Source organism: Rhinolophus sinicus, chromosome 4 (genome assembly GCF_057876585.1).
Source record: "Rhinolophus sinicus isolate RSI-liver-muscle chromosome 4, RSI-T2T, whole genome shotgun sequence".
Classification (NCBI taxonomy): domain Eukaryota; kingdom Metazoa; phylum Chordata; class Mammalia; order Chiroptera; family Rhinolophidae; genus Rhinolophus; species Rhinolophus sinicus.
The window spans coordinates 16,395,263-16,416,116 of NC_142504.1; the positions used below are offsets into that span (position 1 = coordinate 16,395,263).

Below are 20,854 nucleotides of genomic sequence, written 5' to 3' on the forward strand. Positions count from 1 at the left end.
CTTCGGTGCTCAGTCAGGGCTGGCTCCGTAAATGAAGGAATGAGTAATGCATTAAGTGACTTAGAGTTAAAAATAGCAGTGTTTGTTTGCGTTTGCTGCCGGCTCTTCCAGGAATTGTTCCTCTCACCTTTTCCTCCTTTTTAGGTTTGGAGACCATTTTGAGTGGAACAAAGTGACCTCTTGCATCCATAACATCTTAAGTGGTCAGAGGTGGATTGAACACTACGGAGAGATCGTCATCAAGAACGTGAATGATGATTCCTGTTACTGCAAAGTGAATTTTATAAAGGTAACCCTGGTGGGGCTGGGATCTCTGATCCCGGAACGGCCTTGGCAGAGCTGTGGTCTCGGGGCACAGGGGTCTTGGGGGATTTTTCACCTTCCCTTTTGTGCCAGCAGATGTGCAATGCTAGGGGCTCCCTGTTCCCAGCCCACCTTTCTCACCTGGATCAGGGTCACGGTTCTTCCTTCCATCCTTGCTCTCCTATGGTCTGTCCCCAGGGCCGCAGCCAGAGGGGCCCTTGTGACATCTGTCATCATGCTACAATACATTGTGCTGAGTGAAATAAGCCTGACACAAAAGGCCCAATATTGTATGAGTCCATTCATATGAGGCACCTAGAGCTGTCACAGTCCTAGAGACAGAAAGTAGAATGGTGGTTGCCAGGGACTGGGGGGAAGAAGGAATGGGGAGTTATTGTTTAATACCGAGTCTCAGTTTGGGAAGATGAAACATTTCAGGACCTATATAAGGCAATGGTGGCACAACATTGTGAATGTACTTTGTGCCACTGAACTGTACACTTATACATGATTAAAATGATCAATTTTATGTCATGTGTGTTTTACCACAATTTAAAGAAAAGAAAGTCATGTCATACTTGACCAAAATCCTCTAACAACGTCCATCTTTCTGAGTAAAATCCTGCATTCTTACAATGGCCCACAAGCCCCTGCACAGCCTGCACTCCCCCCTCGGCCCCACCCCCACACACCCACCCTCATTGCTCTCCAACCTAAACTCCTATCACTCCCTCATCCCTTTCGTTCCTCACTGTCCTCTGACCACACTGGCCTTCTTTCTCTCTCTTCATTTGCTTCTGCTTGGATTCTTCTCCCAGATCCTTCCATTGCCCGCCCCATCTTGTGTCACTCTCTACATATCCCATTTTCTGCAAAGTGTTTAGCACTGTCTGTAGTTAGCTTGTTCGCTGTTGGTTCACTTGTTTATTCTCTCTTCCCCACCCCCTCCTCATCATTCCTGACTCCAGAAAAGCAAAGGCCTGGTCTGTCTTGCTCAGGGATGTTGCCTGATTTCTGGAAATGGTGTCTGGCACCCAGCAGAGGCTCATGAATATTCACAGGATAAATGAATAGATTGGCTGATTGGACTGAAGCGGAAAAACATGGGATAGTCTGTGTACTTTTCCAACTGCCTTGATTGGAACCCTTCTCCCACCTTCTCCTCCTCTTGAGAGTCCCTCTTGCTCTTAAAAATCGTATGTTTCTAAAATGGCCTTAAAGTGTTACCCTTCTCAGGAAATATTTGCATAGAATGAAGAGCAAGATCAGAAGCTGAGAGATTGGGTTCTAACTGTGGAATTTCACACGGTACCTCTCTGCTCGACCTGTAGTTGGTGGAGGACATTATGGAGAGGTGGATTGGGGTCTTCCTTATATCCTATAAGTCAAGCTGGGTTATAGTCAGACATAAAGCTAGTAGTGATTCGGGGTGAAATAAAAATGACCCTGCCTTGAAAGTGTCATCTAAGCTCTCTGCAAAAAAGAAACAAAAGGCCGCCTGGAGCAAGAATCTATACACCTCTGATGCAGGTGAGAACCACCTAGTTCTCAGCACGTTCTCCAGGGAAATGCGCTCAACTTCCATTTCTACCACCCACCTCTCATGGCTACAGAAAACTATTCTCCGGTTCTACCACTCACCCACTTAGAACTGGAGAATAGTTCTTTTGTAGCCATGAGAGATAAAAAGAATTAGAATATTGGACGCACTTCTGGAGTTGAAAGAAAATCTGAAAGCAGATGCAGCCATTACCTGTGGAACGTAGCTGTCTCCCTGTGTGGCATCTCAGTGTATTGCCAGGATTGGATTTGGTGGCAAATATCTCTTAAGAGAAAAATCTGACTGAAGTTTCAGATTAAACTGAAGAGCCTGGACAGTATTTGTATCCCTTTTCCCCATGTCTACATGACGTGAGAACTCACTTTTACGTTTGTTACTCAGCTCTGAGATACTGCTGTACGCCTCCCTTCCTCCCGTTTTTACCCTAGACTTGGAATGGGGAAGCCAACCCACCAGAATATGGCCTGGAAGTGCCACTCAACTTTATTGGTTTCCAAATATGGATTCTGTTTGGGCTGAAAATAGTACTAGGATGTTTGATTTATGGAGTAATGCCTTCTGTTTTTTCCTAGAGATTTTTAGGGCAACCGGGTAACTGGGCGATTTGAAAAAAATAAAATAAATAAAAAGCGACTCTAGAGAGTTGGAGCTCCCTCTGCTGGCCGCAATGTGGTACTGTATAAAATCCACAAGGCTGGGCTGAGCTGAGCTGAGCTGGTTTCAGGACCAAACTGCAGGGTGAATATGGGGTACCTTGGGTACCACGGGTTGGTTGAACAGATCTAGTTTTGGGAAAAAAAAGTAACAGGATAAACTGAAAATTGATTGGTTTACAGAGCAGCCTCCCTTGAATGATTTACAAAGGACTGTCTAGTTCCTTTAGAGAAAAAAATTATATGTTACATTTCTTTTAAATTGCAATAGTCCAAGCCACAGTGAGAGTCAGGGAACAGCTGTTCCAGGGGAGGGGGCGACCACACTATTTAGCTGATGGTTAAGAGCTGAGCCTTCCCTTCCTACATTGCATGTAGAAAAAGAACGGAAAAAAATGTATCATACGCATAAAAAAAATGTATCAAATGTTGATTGTTGGGTTGCAAACTGTAAATAAAGGGGTAGCTACTAATTTTTATTAAATAATTAAAAATGTGATTAAAAAAAAGTTAGAACCCAGAACTAGCAAACTATATGCAGTGTAGAATTATCTTTATGGTTCTTTCACTCCCCCCCCACCTTTTTTTTTGTTTGTTTCTCTTAATATCTGTAGTACATTGACCCCAGAATACTAAACAGACAACTCTCATTTGAATCCTAGGCAAAATACTGGAGCGCTAACGCCCGTGAGATTGAAGGTACGGTGTTTGACAAGAGTGGAAAAGCGGTGCATCGGCTATTTGGGAAATGGCACGAAAGCATCTACTGCGGTGGCTCGTCCTCGTCTTCTTGTGTCTGGAGAGCGAGTTAGTATCTGGGTTAATCAGCCCCAGGCCAGGGGGGCGAGGGGCATGGCCAGAGGAACTGCAGGTGGGCAGGCTCAGTGTCCACCGGTGTCTCCAGCCTGCTTTGGACTATATTTGAGCTACTGGCCCTTCTTTCATTCACCGGATCATGCCTCAGACTCATGCTTCTGATGCCTCCGTTGGGCTGGTGGGTCTAGGTACTTAATCCCAGAACAAAGCCATTGCTGATCCACGGTCACTCTATCTTCCAGTCAACACACATCATTCCTGCATCTGTACTGGGCCCTAAGAAGGAATATCAGTGAAGTACAAGAGGTCGTTCTACAGTAGGACAAAGAGAAAACTGTTTCCAGAAAAGCAGAATGACCTGGTGGGGGGGAGTTCTACAAGAGTTAGGTATCCCCCAGATTCACCCAATTCCAGAAGGAGGCTGAGTCCTTGAAGCAGCAGCTATGGGGAGAAGGATTAGGGAAACCAAACCTTCATAACATATTTCCAGAGCATCTTAAGACTTTAGGTCATCTAATCTGACAGGTATGTTTCCAAGTCATGGTCATATTATAAAACCATTGTTTTGGGAGACCACTATTAGGATGCTTTAGGCTGATCAAAATGAAATAGGAAAATTATTCTAATAGTGGCTTAAACCATAGGATATGGACTAATACTTAATAATAAGTGAGGGGGTGGGTGACTCCAGGATTGTTGACAGGCAACTTACCTGTGCCAAGAGCACAGATAATGAGGGCACATTCTGTCACTGCCAGTATTGCGGTGATATTTCCCCTCACGGATGCGAAACAGTTGTCACGATTCAATATCATATCCCCACGTGGCAGCTCACCAAGCAGGAAGAAGGGAGGACAAAAGAACTTTCTTTGCTTGTGCCTCTTTTCTCAGAAATGAAGTATTTCCTGCGGTCCCCCAGCAAATGTGTCTTTATATTTTGTCAGCCTGATGTGGACCCAAACCCATCCTTGCACCAATCCTGGGCAACTGGGTAGGTGGGAGAGATTCTGATGGGTCAAGATTCATGCCCTGGGGAGGGCAGTATGCCACCTGACCAGAGCAGTTTCCTGTTAGCAAGTAAGAAAGGGAAGTGAATGTAAGGGAGGCAGCCAACAATGTCTCTTCCTATGGGCAGCAGCCACATCTTCCTCCATCGCAGAGGTTGCCGTGAAGCTAGAATGAATTGGCACCAGTAGCCGCCTTTCTAGCTTCAGAGGTTCAGGGGCAGGCATGAGATTCTGACACATTCACTCTCCTTTGCTTCAAGTATGTATCACAGATGACAGTTACCATCCTCTCTGGATGTTAAAGTAATACATTGATGAAAGAACACTGCATAAGCTGTTATTCTGGTTGTCATTGTTATTCACTGAGTTTATATCTTCACCTTGGCCTTTCTGAATACCCCTGGCTCTTCTTCAAGAAAAACCACTGTCTTCACTCTGATGGACAGGGACACGGTGGATTTTTGAAGGCCCATTGGGAAGCTTTGATATTCTTTCCATGCTTAGAACACACGGAGAATTAGACCTAGAATTTGACCGAAAAAGGACTTCTGAGGCTTCAGAAATGGTCTGCAGAAAAGTTCACGGAAAGCATTTGTATTTGTATGTGTGCACAATTAGAGCTCAGGCTATCCATGGGTTTTGTTAGTCTACATTTGTTTTACCCAATATGTAAATGTAGGTATTTTCAGCTGGCATTTAAGTTAGGGCACTCACTATACCTGCATTCAGCAGCTTGGGCTGCTATAACAAAATATCACACACTGGGTGGCTTAAACAACAGAAATTTATTTTCTCACAGTTCTGGAGGCTGGGAAATCAAAGATCAAGGTCCTGGCAAATTTGGGTTCTGGTGAGGGATCTCTTCCTGGCTTGCAGACAGCCGCCAAATCTGGGCCCCACCCCTCCAACCTCATTTAACCCATCATGATGTCCTTAGAGACCCTATCTCCAAATATAGCCACACCGGGAGTGGAGCTCCGACATGGGAATTTGCGGAGGACACAAATATTCAGTCCGTAACATTCTGCCCCTGGCCCCCCAAATTCATGTCTTTCTCACATGCAAAATATATTTATTCCATCCTAACAGCCTCAAAAGTCTCAATTCATTTCAGCATCAACTCTAAAGTTCAAAGTCTCATCTAACTATCGTCTAAATCAGGTATGGGTGAGACTTGAGGTATGATTCATCCTCTCCAACTGTGAACCTCTGAAACCAAAATGTGCTTCCAAAATACACTGGTGGAACAGGCGTAGGCTAGACATCTCAAAAGGGAGAAATAGGAAAGAAGGAAGGGGTGACAGGCCCCAAGCAAACCGAAAACTAGCAAGGCAAATGCCATTCGATCTTAAGTCTCCAGAATAATCCTCTTTGGTTCAATGCCCAGCCCTCTGGGCCCATTGGGGCAGTGGCCCTGCCCCCAAGGGCCCTAAGGCTCTGGGTGGTGGCAGCCTGGCATGTTGAAGCTGCAGCAGAGGCCCCACCCTTTAGAAGGTGGAGGCTGCCTTGCCCCCTGGGCCTGTGGTGGGAGTGGCAGTCTGAGGATCTCTGAGTCACTTGCAGAGTTATTCTTCCCTGCCCTTGAAGGATAGCACATGTTTGCAGCTGGGTAGCTCTGTGGTCCCATCCTGCAGAGTAGCAGGACCAACAGTCTAGTTTCTCTGTCCCCTTTAGTTCCAGGTGGCAAAGTTTCTGCCACTATCATCCATCTCTGTTCCTGGCTTCTGCTAAAATGGTTTTAAATGAAAATATGTAAGATTTGGAAAGGCAAGAGATAATGATGAGAAGGGCAGGTGTGGGAGAAAAGAATAACGTTTATTGACCACTTGTTAGGTGTTCGGCACTATTTTAGGTGCTAGACAGAGTTTCAGGAGAATTTGCCATCACTTAAATGAAAAATGGACTCTCCAGAGTGCATGTCTTGTTAGTCAGGAAAAATGGACCTAGAGTTCTTTTTAACATGTTTATTTTGGTAACAAATTATTTTTGTAGTTTAAACAGTATAGAAACTTCACGGTGTTTGTAAATTTGCTGTATGACTACACAAAGAAGGCTTTATCCTTGTAGGTAGAAAATTTAGAGAGAAGAAAATTTAGAGAGAAACATTCAGCCCTATCTGTTAGCCAGAATATTTTAATAGAAATGGAAGAGTTTAGCGCTGAGAGAAAAGAATTATAGCTAATCTCAGATGAAAAAGGTAGAGGAATTAACACGTAACATAAATGAAATGCAGGTTACGGATGAATGATCTCTTTTTCTTTCAGATCCCATGCCAAAAGGCTATGAACAATATTATGGCTTCACACAGTTTGCACTAGAATTAAATGAAATCGATCCGTTGTTTAAATCTTTCTTACCACCTACTGACACTCGATTTAGGCCAGACCAAAGGTAAGGATTTTTCAAAGATCTCCAAAGATGTAAAACTCTTTATGAAAAGTCTTATTAACAACTCGCAGGCCACCAAAGGAGCCTAAGAGAGATAGGCAATGTCATCAGGAGGAGAGGTCCATGGGAACTTGATGCAATCAGGTGGAAAGAACGGACCCCAACTAGATCTGTGTGTGGCATATCTTTTATTCATCAGTAGAGCCCATTTCTATTGAAATGTCAAGAAAAGGTGCTTATTTTTAAGAGTTTAAGTGCATGCAATCGATCCTGTATAGCTGAAAGAGTAAAAAAGCGTCCCGTTCCCCCGAGCTCTCGAATTTCAATGATTTTAGTGCACTGAGATCTAACTTCTGATTCTGTTTGCTGCTAACACGCTGTGTTACATATGATAAGTCTTTTAATTTTTCTCAGCCTCAGTGTCCTACTCTGTAAAATGGAAAGAATAATCTCTTCCCTAAGACCTTTCTAATAAGACTCAAAACCCAGAAGGAAAAAAGAAAGGTAAAATTTGACTTTATTTAAAAAAAAAAAAACCCACACACACACACAGCAACACCCTTCTTCATGGCAAAGCAAGTAAAATATATACCCAGAGTCAAAAGATAAATGACAAACTGAGAACTCTGTATGTGCAACTCATTTCATGAATTGATTCTAGAAATAAAGATCCACCCTTTATGACAAAATGGGCATAGGAAAATGAACAGTTCACAAACTAAGAAAGGCAGACATCCCTTAAATATGTGAAAAGATGCTCCATCTCACTCAAAGAAATGGAAATTTTTCAGGCCACATTGACATATCATTTCCTAACTTCTCAGATGACAAAGATTCAAAATTTGATGTACTCTGAGGTTATGGAGAAACGGCACTCTAATATCATTGCTGATAGGAATATAAATTGCTATAATCCCTATAAAGGACAGTTTGCTTATATCCATATTACAAACTAACCCTGTAACCCAGCAATTTCACTTCTAGAAATTCCTCTTTACAGGCATACTAACCCATATGCACAGTGACAGGTATACATGGTCATTCATTGTAGCATTAATTGTAACATTGAAAAATGGGTAACATTCCAAAAAGTCTAACAATAGGAAATGGTTTAAATAAATTCAGGTATAGCCACACAATTGAATATTATGCAGCTATTAAAAAATAAAGATGTCTATGTGCTACCAACAGAGAACCCCAAGATGTATTGTTAAATAAAAAGTAAAACAAAATAAGAAACCAAGGCATAGACAGTATGTGTAGCACACTACCATTTATGTTGTAAAAACGGAGGGAGGGGAATAGTATGTTTGCTTATGTACACATAGAAAGCATCTCTAGAAGGGTACACTAGAAACTAATAGTGGGTTACCTGTTTGGGGGGTGTGAAGGTGGGTGGGATGGAGAGGAAATAGGTAGAATTAGAGACAAGGATAAGAAGGAGACTTTACCGCAAATTCTTTTTTATAGCTATAGTTTCTTGCTATATATCACCAATTGTATATATCTTGTATATATCACCAATTCAAAAAATAATATCTTCCCTAACTACCTCAAAATATTGTTTTAAGGGATGGAGAAGGTTCTTCTGTATAGGAAAGCATGTGGAATATCTAGTTTGGACACATGCAATTTCGGTAGTAATGATTGTTATATTTTCATGGAACTCATATTCCTTTATTTTTTCCCTCATGCCTCAGGTTTCTAGAAGAAGGGAACTTAGAAGAAGCTGAAATGCAAAAGCAGAGGGTTGAACAGCTACAGAGAGAAAGGCGGCGGGTCTTAGAAGAAAATAACGTGGACCACCAGCCGCGGTTTTTCAGGTGTGTATCCAGATTGTGTGGCTCATTGGCTGGTAAGTCCTGGCAACACCTGATGCCTCTGATATGAAGAGAGTGAACACGTGTGTCGCCTCCCTAAAATACGAGCATTTTCTATATTTTTCCTGCTTCAGAGTGGTGAAAGCTCCCTTCTGTGGGCGCGCCTGACTTTCTATGGACTCTTGGCTCTGGGCTGTCCCTTCCTCTGTCCTCTGCAGCAGTGGTGTCTTCTTGTTTTGCATCCTTCACTCTTTCCCAGCTGCCTCTCAGCACCTCACCCCATGAGTTTGCACAGGAGGTGTTCAGTAAGTGTTGGTGCAAGAAGCAATGAAACCGCCCTAGCCTGGCTCTTCATACCAAGCCAGCTTGTTAAATCCGTGTCTGAGATTAGTCACCCACCTCGGTGTATTTTACAGAGTGACAGAGATAATATATGATCACCTCATTGGTTATCAAAATGGAAAGTCCAAGTAGTCTAATTCGGGATTGCAGAAGTTTCAGTGTACCTTGGCTTGGATTTGGAACCTGTACTATTCATTTAAAAATAAGTTGCCCAGAAGGTCTTGCTAAAGACAGACTTAAAGCTATAGAATGGGGCATCAGGAATCATCAGCCCCCCTCACCCCCTCTTTTATTTTAACTGAGAAGAAACAAAGTCTCAGGGAACAGTGGGATGTCCCAGACTGGGGCCTTGCTCTTTGACTACCAGGCCAGGGCTTTACATGGTTTTAGCGACTTGGTTATTCATTCATTTTTTAAAAGTCAACATTAAAGCAGGTACATATAAAGAAACCACAGGCTCCTGCCTTACCCCTTCCACCCAGTGCTGCTTTCAGGACATGCAGGCTTCGGTTGTTGTTTAGGGGGATATTTTTGGTTGACATTGTTTTTTCATGAGCAACAGAAACACTTGTAGGAGTCATTAGTTACTAATCTATCATAGTAGCAATGTTGAAAACAGCCTCCTCAATGCCCACCAGTAGGGTGACTGTTAAATTTTGGTCCATCCCTACAATGGAATATTGTGCGACTGTTTTTAAAAAATGAAGACTCTCTTACTGACAGAGTCACTGAACTTTTTCGATAAAAGGAAAATGGTAAAAATAGTTGGCCTTGCAGGCCATAAGGTCTCAGTAGTGATTACTCAGCCCCACTGTGCAGCAGGAGAGCGACCATAGATAATACTTAAACAAATGGGCATGGCTGTGTTCCAGTACAACAGTATGCAAAGAGAGGCAGAAGGCTGGGATTGGCCTGTGAGCTGTAGTTTGCTGACCTTAATGTGACAATGGAAAATAATCTCCAATATATACTATTATGTCAAAAACTCAAGGGGTAGGACACCATACAGTGTAAAAAAATGGAAGGGGCGGAGTGTGTGTGTGTGTGTGTCTGCCTGCACGCGTGCACACGTGCATGAAGTTTCTCTGAAAGAATGAAGCCGATAAGATGATTGCCTCTGAGGAAAAGAATGAGGAGGCTAGGAGATATGGGTAGGAAGAAAACTTCTAGTTATCCACCCTTTTGTACCTTCTGAATTTTGATTTATATAATATGATACCGATTCAAAGACGAGTGAACCAAGGCAATTTTCTCCAGACTGTTATGGCTTCCCATTCCTTTTCTTTTTGTAAGTTTGAGACGTCCAAGTCAGAAGGAACAAAATGGTTTCCAGAATTCTGGCTCCCTCCCAGCTCCAGTACTGGACTGTTAGGGATATTTCATGCATGTGAGGATGATAATGGGGAGCGGGGGTAGGAGGAGGGAAAGGAAGAGAGAACATAGGATAATACTTTCAAGAGCCTTCAAGAAATTCTTTCATCTTTCACAGGAAATCTGATGATGATTCTTGGGTGAGCAATGGCACCTACTTGGAACTTAGGAAAGATCTTGGTTTTTCCAAACTGGACCATCCTGTCTTGTGGTGAAAAAGGAAAGAACGATACATCCTTCTACTTCTCCTGTGTTTGCTTTCTGAAGCCACAAACGTGTGTCTATATAACAGATATTATCTAGAATGATCACTTCTGCTTAGCTTAGCATTGTATTTAATTATGTATTTTCTTCAGTAGGTTTCTTTACAATTTCAAATGTGATCACGATTGTTTATATGAATGTAGAACACCTTGATATTTCTTTTTATATATAAACTATTTAATAAAAATGAAAGATTGAATGTTAACGTGTGGGTTGAGAAAGAAGCTTTAACACTAATTTTCCAAAGGTTAGGAAAATTGACATTAAATTTATGCCTTATACAATTAAGTTGGAGAAGACAAAAATCCATCTCTCCCAGGTGCATTAAGAAATAAGAATACCCAGGGTGACTCATGTGGAAGCTACCCAAGTTTAATTTGGTAGCTCAGATCTCTTTTTGCCTCAGACAGCTCTTGAACTACTCAGACAGACCAATTCTGCTGGTGCTGGAGTCTGGATAATATTTACATTTACATTTTGGTGGTTGAGAGGATAGTGTAAGTTTAGTGAATGTATGTTTTTATATAAGGTGCATATGGCACCTTCCTGGATAGGAAGCATTTGAGCTCATCTGTCCCTATAGTTTTCTTGCCTTGTGTGCAAAATTATACCGTTACTCAGAGAAATGGTGGGTCATCCCATTAATTAAAGTCATAATGAAATCCCAGAGCGGCAGTCGGAAATTTCTCCATAGTGACAGCTGAATGCCTGACAAGTTAAGAAACGATTTTCTGCTTCCCACCCCACCCCTAGCTTCCCGTCCTGTGTTTGACCACCTCTCTGTTGAGTGTGGAATGTCCCAGTTTTAGTATAAAACATACAGCACATTCCACGAGCACTTTGACTTTGTAAAAGTTCAGCAAAATAACTGATTGTTTTAAAATACTGTTTTGGTATTTTCTACCTCTTAATAAGCACCATATTTTAGATCTTGTATAAAAAGTTTGACCACCTGCCTTATAGACAATTGTAGAGAATTGTTCTTCCTTTGTGTTGTATTCTGATAAAGCTTTAAATGTCTTATCCCTTTCCTACACTTTTTTCTTATATCACTATTTTGTGAGTTTTGCAGCAGTCTTGAATAACACAGATTATAACTACAGAAAGGGGAAACTTTGTCTTTTTAAATGTGTTATTTCAAATTACAATATAAGAATTTGTGCAGTTGTTCAATTGTGTTATCAAAGCAATTCAAACTTCTGCCAAGGTTACATTAAAACCAAAGCCTAATTTTTAAGTCTTTTACTCTAATATCCATAATAATTCTATGGAGTATCAAGTAAAATGGTGTGGTAAAAATATTTCTCCCCAAAACCTTTTTAGATATTTAAGTAACTTCAAAGCATGTAGAATGCTATGAATAAAAAGTAGAATAAATAACAGAAAAAAAGAATGCATGATTTTTCAGTGTCACACCAAATAACCAGTTTTGCGTTTTCAAAATGGAGAGTTATGGAAAGTGTATCAGTAGCCTTTTGGAATCTGCAAGTGACTAGCGTTTTAAAAACAATAAATGCATTCATTCAATGTTGCGTTCATCCATTCCATTTTATCAAGATATCAAAATGAACACAATGTTAATATCATTTCCATTTCTAAGCGGTTAAATAACACGTTCTTTGGTGTGTGCTTTGTTCTTTGCTTTTCAAGCATGTATCCAAATTCTGCTCGCAGACAGGAAGAAGAAGATTGTGTATGTAAGGGTACTCAAGGGGGGAGCGAATCTAGTTTTCATAATGTGAAGGTAAATGTAGATTTCTAGTAATATTGACTGTTAAATAAGCCTGCTCCAGAAGCTGGCTCAAAAAAAACCCAAACCAAATAAATAAAAATGACGTGTGCCAGCCTGAACGGATGTAGCTTTGTCATGCAGTATTTGGAAATTCTTTGTCTCAATGTTATGATTTCAATTGATATTATGCTTCGTTTTGGAATTATAAGGATAAATGGACCAACTATCATCTTTGTAGTCATTTTATTTGAGATGAGGGGGGAGGTTAGAATATGATACAGAACTATATTCAAATTTTAAAATCTACTAATCAGTACCAGCATCTGTAAAGGACTTTTCTGACATTTGAACAGCTTGCTGATGCATCCTGATATTATAATTTTAAAACTACCTTGAGGGGGAAATGGCTTCTTTTTCCCTTTCAGTCCCTATTCTCAAAAGCACCTTCCCACCTAATTTGTAATTCAACGGCATTTTATATTTTTAAGATGAAGAAAACAGAAACGTGGCGTTGTTTGGGAAGAATCGAGACAAAAACTAATTTTTCTGGACTTTGACTCTCCTGACTAACACCAATCAATACACCATTTGAGACACATGTTTTAACCTCCATTTTTATTCCTGACATTCTACCCCAAATTTATGGTGACTGACAAAGATATTCTTAGAAGGAGGACTTTGTGTGGCCCTTCACACGTCCCTGTGGCCACCGTTGCCGACCCCAACGTGCAGGAGAGCCATCCGAGGAGGAGCCCACAGTCCCCATGTAGCCAGGCAGCAGATCACCTCCCTCCCAGGGCCCCAAAGCCTAGGTTGGTATTTCCCTGAGTCAAATGTATTAATCAAAGTCTCAGTGCAGTTTCTCTGTGCAGTCCACCTCCCGGAAGCCAGGCTGATTCTGGTACTAATTAAACAATTCACTTTGGTACAACAGTCCAGTCATGTGTCAAATCCCCAGAATGTCTGAATAAGTCCCACAGTCTTCGTGTGCTTCCCATGGGACACTCTAGGAGAGAAAAATATGAAATCCACTTTTTTAAAATGTTGACTTCATTTGGGCTGCGGCTTTTCTTATATTCTACTTTGAATGACTTCCCATAAATCATTTGCTTGGGCTTCGAGCACTGTCCTTTATCTGTGTTTTCCAGGTTTATGATGAGTAGTCTTGTTCTGCTATTAATAATGTCAACCCTAAAAGAAAAATAATACACTGCAAAGTTTTTATTTGGCTGTTGAAACTTGTTGTAAGTCTACTACACGTTCTCTAACTTATTATATGCCTTCCAGATATCATAGAATTTCCTCAGACCTTTTAGTTATGAGTAGAAGCAATAAGAAGTTGTTCTTATGATCTTAGGAATAATAGTTCCAATGTATTGGCATAATTTATTTGAATGTCTTTAATTTTGATACTAACATCGGCATAAATCTATTTTTGCTACCAGATGATAGCTATTTTCACGTGTTCAATTTTCCTCTGCATTGTATTAATTTGTGACTCGGTGTTAGTCTTTCTTTTTCTGTGTTGGAAATATGTGTCCCATAAGTACCTGCAAATCATGAAGCCGGAAATGCAAACCATTTTTGGCGACTTTGGTTTTGAGGAACGTAATGATCAGAAGTTGCTAATGTATTTTATGTGTGATGATTTTATCTTCCTCTGTTACCCACAGAGGATACTATTTTTTTAATGGATATTTGTAAATCTTCCATCTAACCATTTGTACGATTCTTTTCTGTTCCACCCATCCCCATATGCTTCCCCCAAAAGACTAATTTGTTTATCCCCCTCATGTAGCTAGTTGACTGTGAATAAATAACATGGAAAAGGCCACCTTTGTCTTTGTTTTTTGTTTTTGTTTTTTTCCAGATTAATGGGTATATGTGGCCGCTGAAAGGGAACAAAGCAAGGCTCTTTTGAGGAAGAAACACATCAGGTTACCCAAAGTGGTGGGGGTTGGAAATAATATCCTGGGGCATAAAGAAACTTGGACACCATAAGTTGCCATACTTTTCATCCCAACATTTCCAAGGTGTACTACAAATGTAGGTCCCCAGCCCTTAGCACTGGGAAGCGGAGGCAGCTGGAACCTCAGCCAGTCCCCAAGGGCCCCTTCTGTTAATCCCAGCACGCTATGGAAATAGCATCATTTTCTGTGTGTGCTAACAGAAAAAAGGAGCATGCTTAATAGTCATACCAATTTAATGGCCTTTACGAATGACTGACTCATCTCCTCCCACACTTAAGGTGTGCCCTTTGCAATGCCAGAACGCTCTTAGCCTTCACTGAAGTTCCATTGGATTCAGTTGATACATTTGTGATGTTTATATAATGCACAGAATTGCAGAGTTCCACACATAAAGTCATATCTCTGCATCCCTAAAAACACGAAAGAGACAACCAAAAGCAATTCATTAACTTGTTTAAATTCTGGCTTAAAAGAAAAATAAGCTATAAAAGATACTTTGAGGACCATTAGTGAAATTTGCATATAAACATGAAATTATTGCTAATTTTTATACTCACACTGTGTTTTCCTGAAAATAAGACCTAGCCAGACAATCAGCTCTAATGCGTCTTTTGGAGCAAAAATTAATATAAGACCAGGTATTATATTATACCCGGTCTTATAGTAAAATAAGACTGGGTCTTATATTAATTTTTCCTCCAAAAGACACATGACAGCTGGTTGTCTGGCTAGGTCTTACTTTGGGGGAAACACGGTATATGTGTTGTGACACTACCTGTTGATCTGAATCAAATATGCCACCAAAGGAGAACCATTTTCCAGCATTATTCTAAAGGATGTGTTATGGACACTAAAGGAGATCTTTAAAGGCAATTTCAGAATATTTTAACATGTGGGCCATCATTGGAATAGGAATTAAAGCATCCTAAGGCATCGACTTTGAGGAGGCCATAAAATTTGGAGCTACAAGTTCCAGGCCCCTAGTTTAGAAACTTAGTCATAGTATCTTCTGGTCATACCAATGAAACACCAGCATTAACATAGTTAACGTCCATCAGTGACCAGCAAATCAGGACATCACCTGTCCTAGTTGACACCAGGCAAAGGTGTCTTATTAGTTGGGGTCTCTGCAGGAAACAGATTCCAGCGCCTATTGGAATTCAAGAGACTTACATGAAAGGGCTGCTAGCGGAGATGTTAGCAAGTTTAAGGCACATTAGCTACAGCTGGAAGTTGTTCCGACCCCAGGAGGGAAGACCCATTAGGGGCTGTAGCTGTGGAGGGCCATGCAGCCTCTGCCAGAACATCCAGACCGGAGTAAGTGAGAACTGTCTCAACCTCTGTCCCCTCCAGCCTCCAGCCTCCCTGGGAACCCCAGTGAGCCTGGGGAGCCGCCCTCCCCAACAGTGTAGTTCTCAGAACTCAGCCCCGGGTAGGGGGAGGGCTCAGCAAGGCAAAAACAAGGACCTGGACCCTACATTCACCAGAATAGTTCACCTCTCCGCTTCCAGAGAAATTTACAGTAAGTAAATGGGCTTAAGAGCCATGTTTTTCTTTTTTGGAGAGGTTAGAATTTGTTAAATTATTTTGGCTCGCAGTTATTTTTACCAAGGATGAATTAACTGTGCTCTTAAAAAGTCTTTGGCTCTCCATGATATTACTGTTGTAACATTTTTAATGAGCTAAGGGCAGCTTCTCTTCCTTATTAAATGCCATAATTTAAACAGCAGACTGGGAAAGATATCAACTTCAGCAGGGATTCTCAAGTTTGGCTAATGTCCTGGGGGTAATTTTAGACACACACACACACACACACACACACACACACACACACTCACACACACACCACACGCTTTTCCCAGGTGGTTCAGACCCAGACATCCCCACATATTTTGTTGATCAGCCTTTGCTCACTACTGAGCTGGGACACCACTTTCTAATTTCATGATTCTTCTAGGACTATAAAAGTGGCATGTGGGTAACAACTACGTGTTCCTTTTCATGAAATTTTGTAGGTTGCTTTTGTAGTATCTTTGAAAGGTAAAGATAGGAGCCCATCACCTCTTCCCCCTGTGACACCTCGTGGGTACTTTAAGAGGGGCTTGAAGACAGGCAGCAGCCAGCAGTGGCTGTGATGGATTCTTTAAAAAAGACTTAGTGGGCCAGGAATGCTCCCAGACACTGGGAACACACAGTCCTCTGTGTTGAGGAGCGTTTAGTCTGGAGGAAGCCGGGGGGTCCGTCAGCAACCACAATGTGGCAAGAAGGCTCCGTAACAGAGGACACCCAGGTGATGAGGGGGGAGGTGGCAGAGCTCAACCAAGCTGCGTTCTGACAGGAACTGAGAGGCGAGAAAGACCTCAGAGAAGAGACAGTGATGAGAATGAGAGAATTTGGCCACCAGAGAAGGATTGTTTCCAAATCCAGTTCCTTCTGCTATAGAATGAGATGCAAACAGTGTGATCCCAACACCTTTGTCCCTTCCAAGTTTAAATACTTGTTCTCTAACTTTGTTCCAAAGTTTTCCTCAGGCCTTTGAACCTGACACAGGCTGTTCATTGGCTGGGAAAGAACCATGGGATGGGACTTGGGAAACCTAATTCTAGTTAGTGGCAAGACCTTGGGTCTTGAATTACACACGTGAATTACACACTGGTTCCTCTCCACGCCAGTTAAGCCACAACACTGCTTCCCAACTAGTGTCACAATGAAATTTTTGATGTGTCACAATATCCCCTGTTTCCTCAGCCTGGAGCCGTGAGACAAAGCGTGGGGAGTGGAGGCAGGCAGCGCTCAGATGCCCAAGGGAATCAGAGAAGTCTAAGGAAATGACGCCCAAGGACCCCACTCTTCTCTGTCTGCTGCAAGGTCACATAAGCCGCCCCCTCCAGGGTTTCCCCCATTAATATATCCAAACAGTCTTAGTGAGAGGGCGGGAGGCCACGTCGGAGAAACCTGAGAGGCTGACCATCCATCCAGGAGTGACTGAGCATTAGCGGAGCAGACTGTCTAAATGATCTGATTAGACTAAGTTTGTTTATTTAAAGGTTTTATTGTGGTAAAATATACACAGAAGTGTACCATTTTAACGATTCTTAAGTGCACAGCTCAGTGGCATCAAGTGCGTTCTCATTGTGCGACCGTCACCGCGCTCCATCTCCAGAACTTTTTCATCATCACGTACAGAAATTCTCTATCCATTTAGACTAAGCGTGCGACAGAATTGGACCTCGAGTTCATTTTGTCTTGCTAACCAATGGGGAAATGCTCTTGAGGAAGACGAGGTCACTTACTGACAAGGTGAAAGCATTGTGTTTTTCTCCCTTGTGAGTTAGCGTGTGCGACCCCACTACGGAAGCCTCCCACCAGCGCCATGTGGGCAATCGCCATTTGACAGAATGGTTTGCTGAGGACCAGAAGTTAAGTGACTTGAGCAAATTCTCACAGTTCGGTGATAGCGTTACTGGGATATAAGCATGTGTCTGACTTGTTTCCAAATCCAGTTCCTTCTGCTACAGAATGAGATGCAAACAGTGTGACCCCAACACCTCTGTCCCTTCCAAGTTTAAATACTTGTTCTCTAACTTTGTTCCAAAGTTTTCCTCAGGCCTTTGAACCTGACACAGGCTGTTCAATGGTTGGAAAAGAACCATGGGATGGGACTTGGGAAACCTAATTCTAGTGGGTAGATCACTTGCCCTCTGCAAATCTCATTTAGCCCTGATAGCAAATGGGGTGATTGTCATTAAAGATCTCTCTATGCTGCCATTCAGTAAGCTCAAGATTAGGTGGACATGTTCTTTGGTCAATCATCAAATATTCATTCACTCCTTCCCATCCATTCTCTAAGCTGAACACAAAACACATGCCAGACAGCTCCCTCCTGGAGCTTGCAGAATCTGCCCTAAATTATTCTTTTCTATTTTACCCTGAAAATGAGAATTATTTGGCTGTATGGAAGAATTACATTGCAGGGGGTTAGAAAATCCCGTCAGCTTCTGAATCATTGTACATTTATGGGATCAAAATTCTCCAAGTGAGCGTTGCTGCAAAGCCTGTTGATATGAGCCTTTGCCTGTACACATTCACCCAGCCAGCAATACAGGGACTACAGGAAAGAGGAAACAAAGTAGTGTTTCTGTTTTCCTGGAGCTTAGAATCTAGTGGGGCAGAGGGTGTGGGGCAGAGACAATGAGCACATAAGCAGATCAGAGTGTGGTATGACAGGTGTGAAAATGCCATGGAGAAAAATACCCCAGGAAGGTGGGGAGGAAAGACTGAAGGATGTTGCTGTGTTATGTTATATCGAGCGGGAGGGAGGGTTTCACAGATCCAGGACTTGAAGGAACTTGAAGGCAGAGCATTCTGGGCTGAGGGAACAGCAAATACAAGCCTGAGGCCAGGGTGCGTGTGGCAGGGTTTGGAAGGAGGTCGGTGTAGATGGAGCAGCCTGAGTGGGAGTAAATCAAAATTAGGGCAGGGAGGTGCTTGGGGTCAGAGGACTTACTTGGCTTGTACTCTGAGTGAGAGTGAAAGTCAATAAAGGGTTTTGAGCTGAGGAATGGCATGATTTGACTTATTATTTTAAAGGGTTACCTGGCTGCCTGGTGGAGACTGGGGGGCATAATCAGGCAGCCACATTTGAAGGTGATCACACTCATCCAGAGAGAGATGGTGGTGGTTTGGACCAGGGTGGAAGTAGTGGAAGTCGAGGGAAGCAGAAAGAAACTGGAAATGCTTTGAAGGTGGAATCAAAGCATTCAGCCACCCAGAGATAGGCTGATGGGAAGGATTTGGGAGTTGGGAGGAGAGAGGTCAAGGAGGACGCCAGGGTCTGTGGCCTGAGCTACTAGAAGGATGGAGTTGCCATGAACTAAAATAAGGGAAACTAGGAACAGCAGATTTGGGTGCTCTGGTGAAAAAAAAAATCGGTGGTGAATTGTTCCAGGAGGTACTCTTAAGGAGGCAGTGGATAGACGAACGTAGTAAAGGGTAATGCAGCAGGTTCCGATTGTTTAAACCATGCATGTTTAAATGAAGAAATAGCCAGCCCTTGATCATTTGCGGGGAGATATTCTCCACGCCTTTGGAATATCGCTCCTGAAAAGCATGGTTCTGTATATCAGGGACCTTGGGCCATGCCAGATAGTTTATGCTGAAAAAAGTGATTTATAGTGTGGTGTTTTGGCCAAGCGGGATCAGTTTGACCTCTGGAGGGGCTGGAGACTAAGTAACTGGGGTCAGCCACACGGGGGCTTCATACCTATGTGACCGACCCTGGACACCAAGGCTTCCCTGGCTGACAGTACCCTGAACATGTTGTCCCATATAGTAGTTGCAGGGCTTCACGTGAGAAATCCTCCCCTGTCGCCCTCATCCCCACGGTCACGGGGACTGTCCTGCTCAGCCTACCTGTGAAGTTTCCCTTCCTTAGCCTCGCAGCCCTGCTCAGGTCAGATTGCCCGGCTGAATGGAGCCGCTGTCCATATTCCCAACTCCTTCTCATCCAGTCTCTAAGCTGCAACCAGAGTGATTTTTCTAAGCTCTAGTCCTATCATTAATCTCTTTATAATCCTTCTCGGCACAAACACCTGACCATGGCGTGTACGTAACACAGCTGTCACAAGCCCAGCCTTTGGAGTCAGAGAGACACGTTGGAACGCTGGCTCTGCTATCTGTCTTCTCAGTTGCAAACGAGAGTTAACCCCCAAGGGCTGTTGTGAGGGTCACCGGTGGCCGCCGTATGCCAAGCCCTCACTCTGCGCCAATCACGAGTCCAAGGCTCCCTTAACACCCCCACATCATCTCAGAAGAAATTGACACCCAGCTTAGGTGAGTCACTCACAGCCACAGGCTGGTACCCAGTAAAGCCAGGACTCAATGCTCTTCGCCTCTAAGCTAGCAGCTCTCAGCACGTGGTGTGGGCAACCCTGGAGACCCTTCAGACCCATTCAAGGGGCGTACAAGGTCTACAACACTTTCATAATATGAAGACATTATTTGTCTTTTTCACTTTCATTGTCTCACAAGTGTCTGGGGGAGTTTCCCAGAAACCACATGACATGTGAGAGGGCAATAGGTTACTGCAGAAGCAGATTGAGATCCAGCTTTCTTCTTTTAAGCCAGACATGGATGACATTTGCAAACACATAAAGCCAAGCTAGTCTTTCCTCTATTTTTCCATTTGTTTGTTTTGGTGACTCTAGTCATAGTTCATTTATATATATATATATTATGTGAACATATAATGGGTTTATTATCAATATTTTAGATGAAGTAATGTTTCTAAGTTTCTCAGTTTTAATTTCTAATACAGTAAATACTGATAGATAAAACTTACATAAATAAAAGCTATCTGGAGTTGTCTATAATTTTTAAGAGTATAAAATTTTTTAAGAGTGTGTAGTTTTTAAGAGCATAGGAGATGTGACAATTAAGTTTGAGAACTTGTTGCAATGATGTTGCTAACCTTTTTTGATATCAGAAGGATTATTCATTATGAATTTGTGCCAACTGGACAAACAGTTAACCAAGTTTACTACCTGGAAGTGCTAAAAAGGCTGTGTGAAAAAGTTAGACGACCTGAACTTTTCACCAACAGTTCATGGCTCTTGCATCACGACAATG

At 42.4% G+C, this 20,854-nt stretch overlaps 1 protein-coding gene across 3 annotated transcripts in view; it reads left to right on the forward strand.

Moving 5' to 3' along the window:
* Window positions 1–12,380, forward strand: part of OSBPL3 (oxysterol binding protein like 3) — a 158,579-nt gene extending 146,199 nt beyond the window's left edge. For 2 of the 3 annotated variants that reach the window (XM_074340882.2, XM_074340883.2), the window contains 5 exons: window positions 145–289; window positions 3,180–3,324; window positions 6,605–6,731; window positions 8,429–8,551; window positions 10,380–12,380. In XM_074340882.2, coding sequence (XP_074196983.2) covers window positions 145–289; window positions 3,180–3,324; window positions 6,605–6,731; window positions 8,429–8,551; window positions 10,380–10,476 — 637 coding nt within the window. In that variant the 3' untranslated portion in view covers window positions 10,477–12,380. The remainder of the gene's footprint in view (window positions 1–144; window positions 290–3,179; window positions 3,325–6,604; window positions 6,732–8,428; window positions 8,552–10,379) is intronic. The other variant, XM_074340884.2, reaches the window with a different exon arrangement.
* Window positions 12,381–20,854: the final 8,474 nt, after the last annotated feature.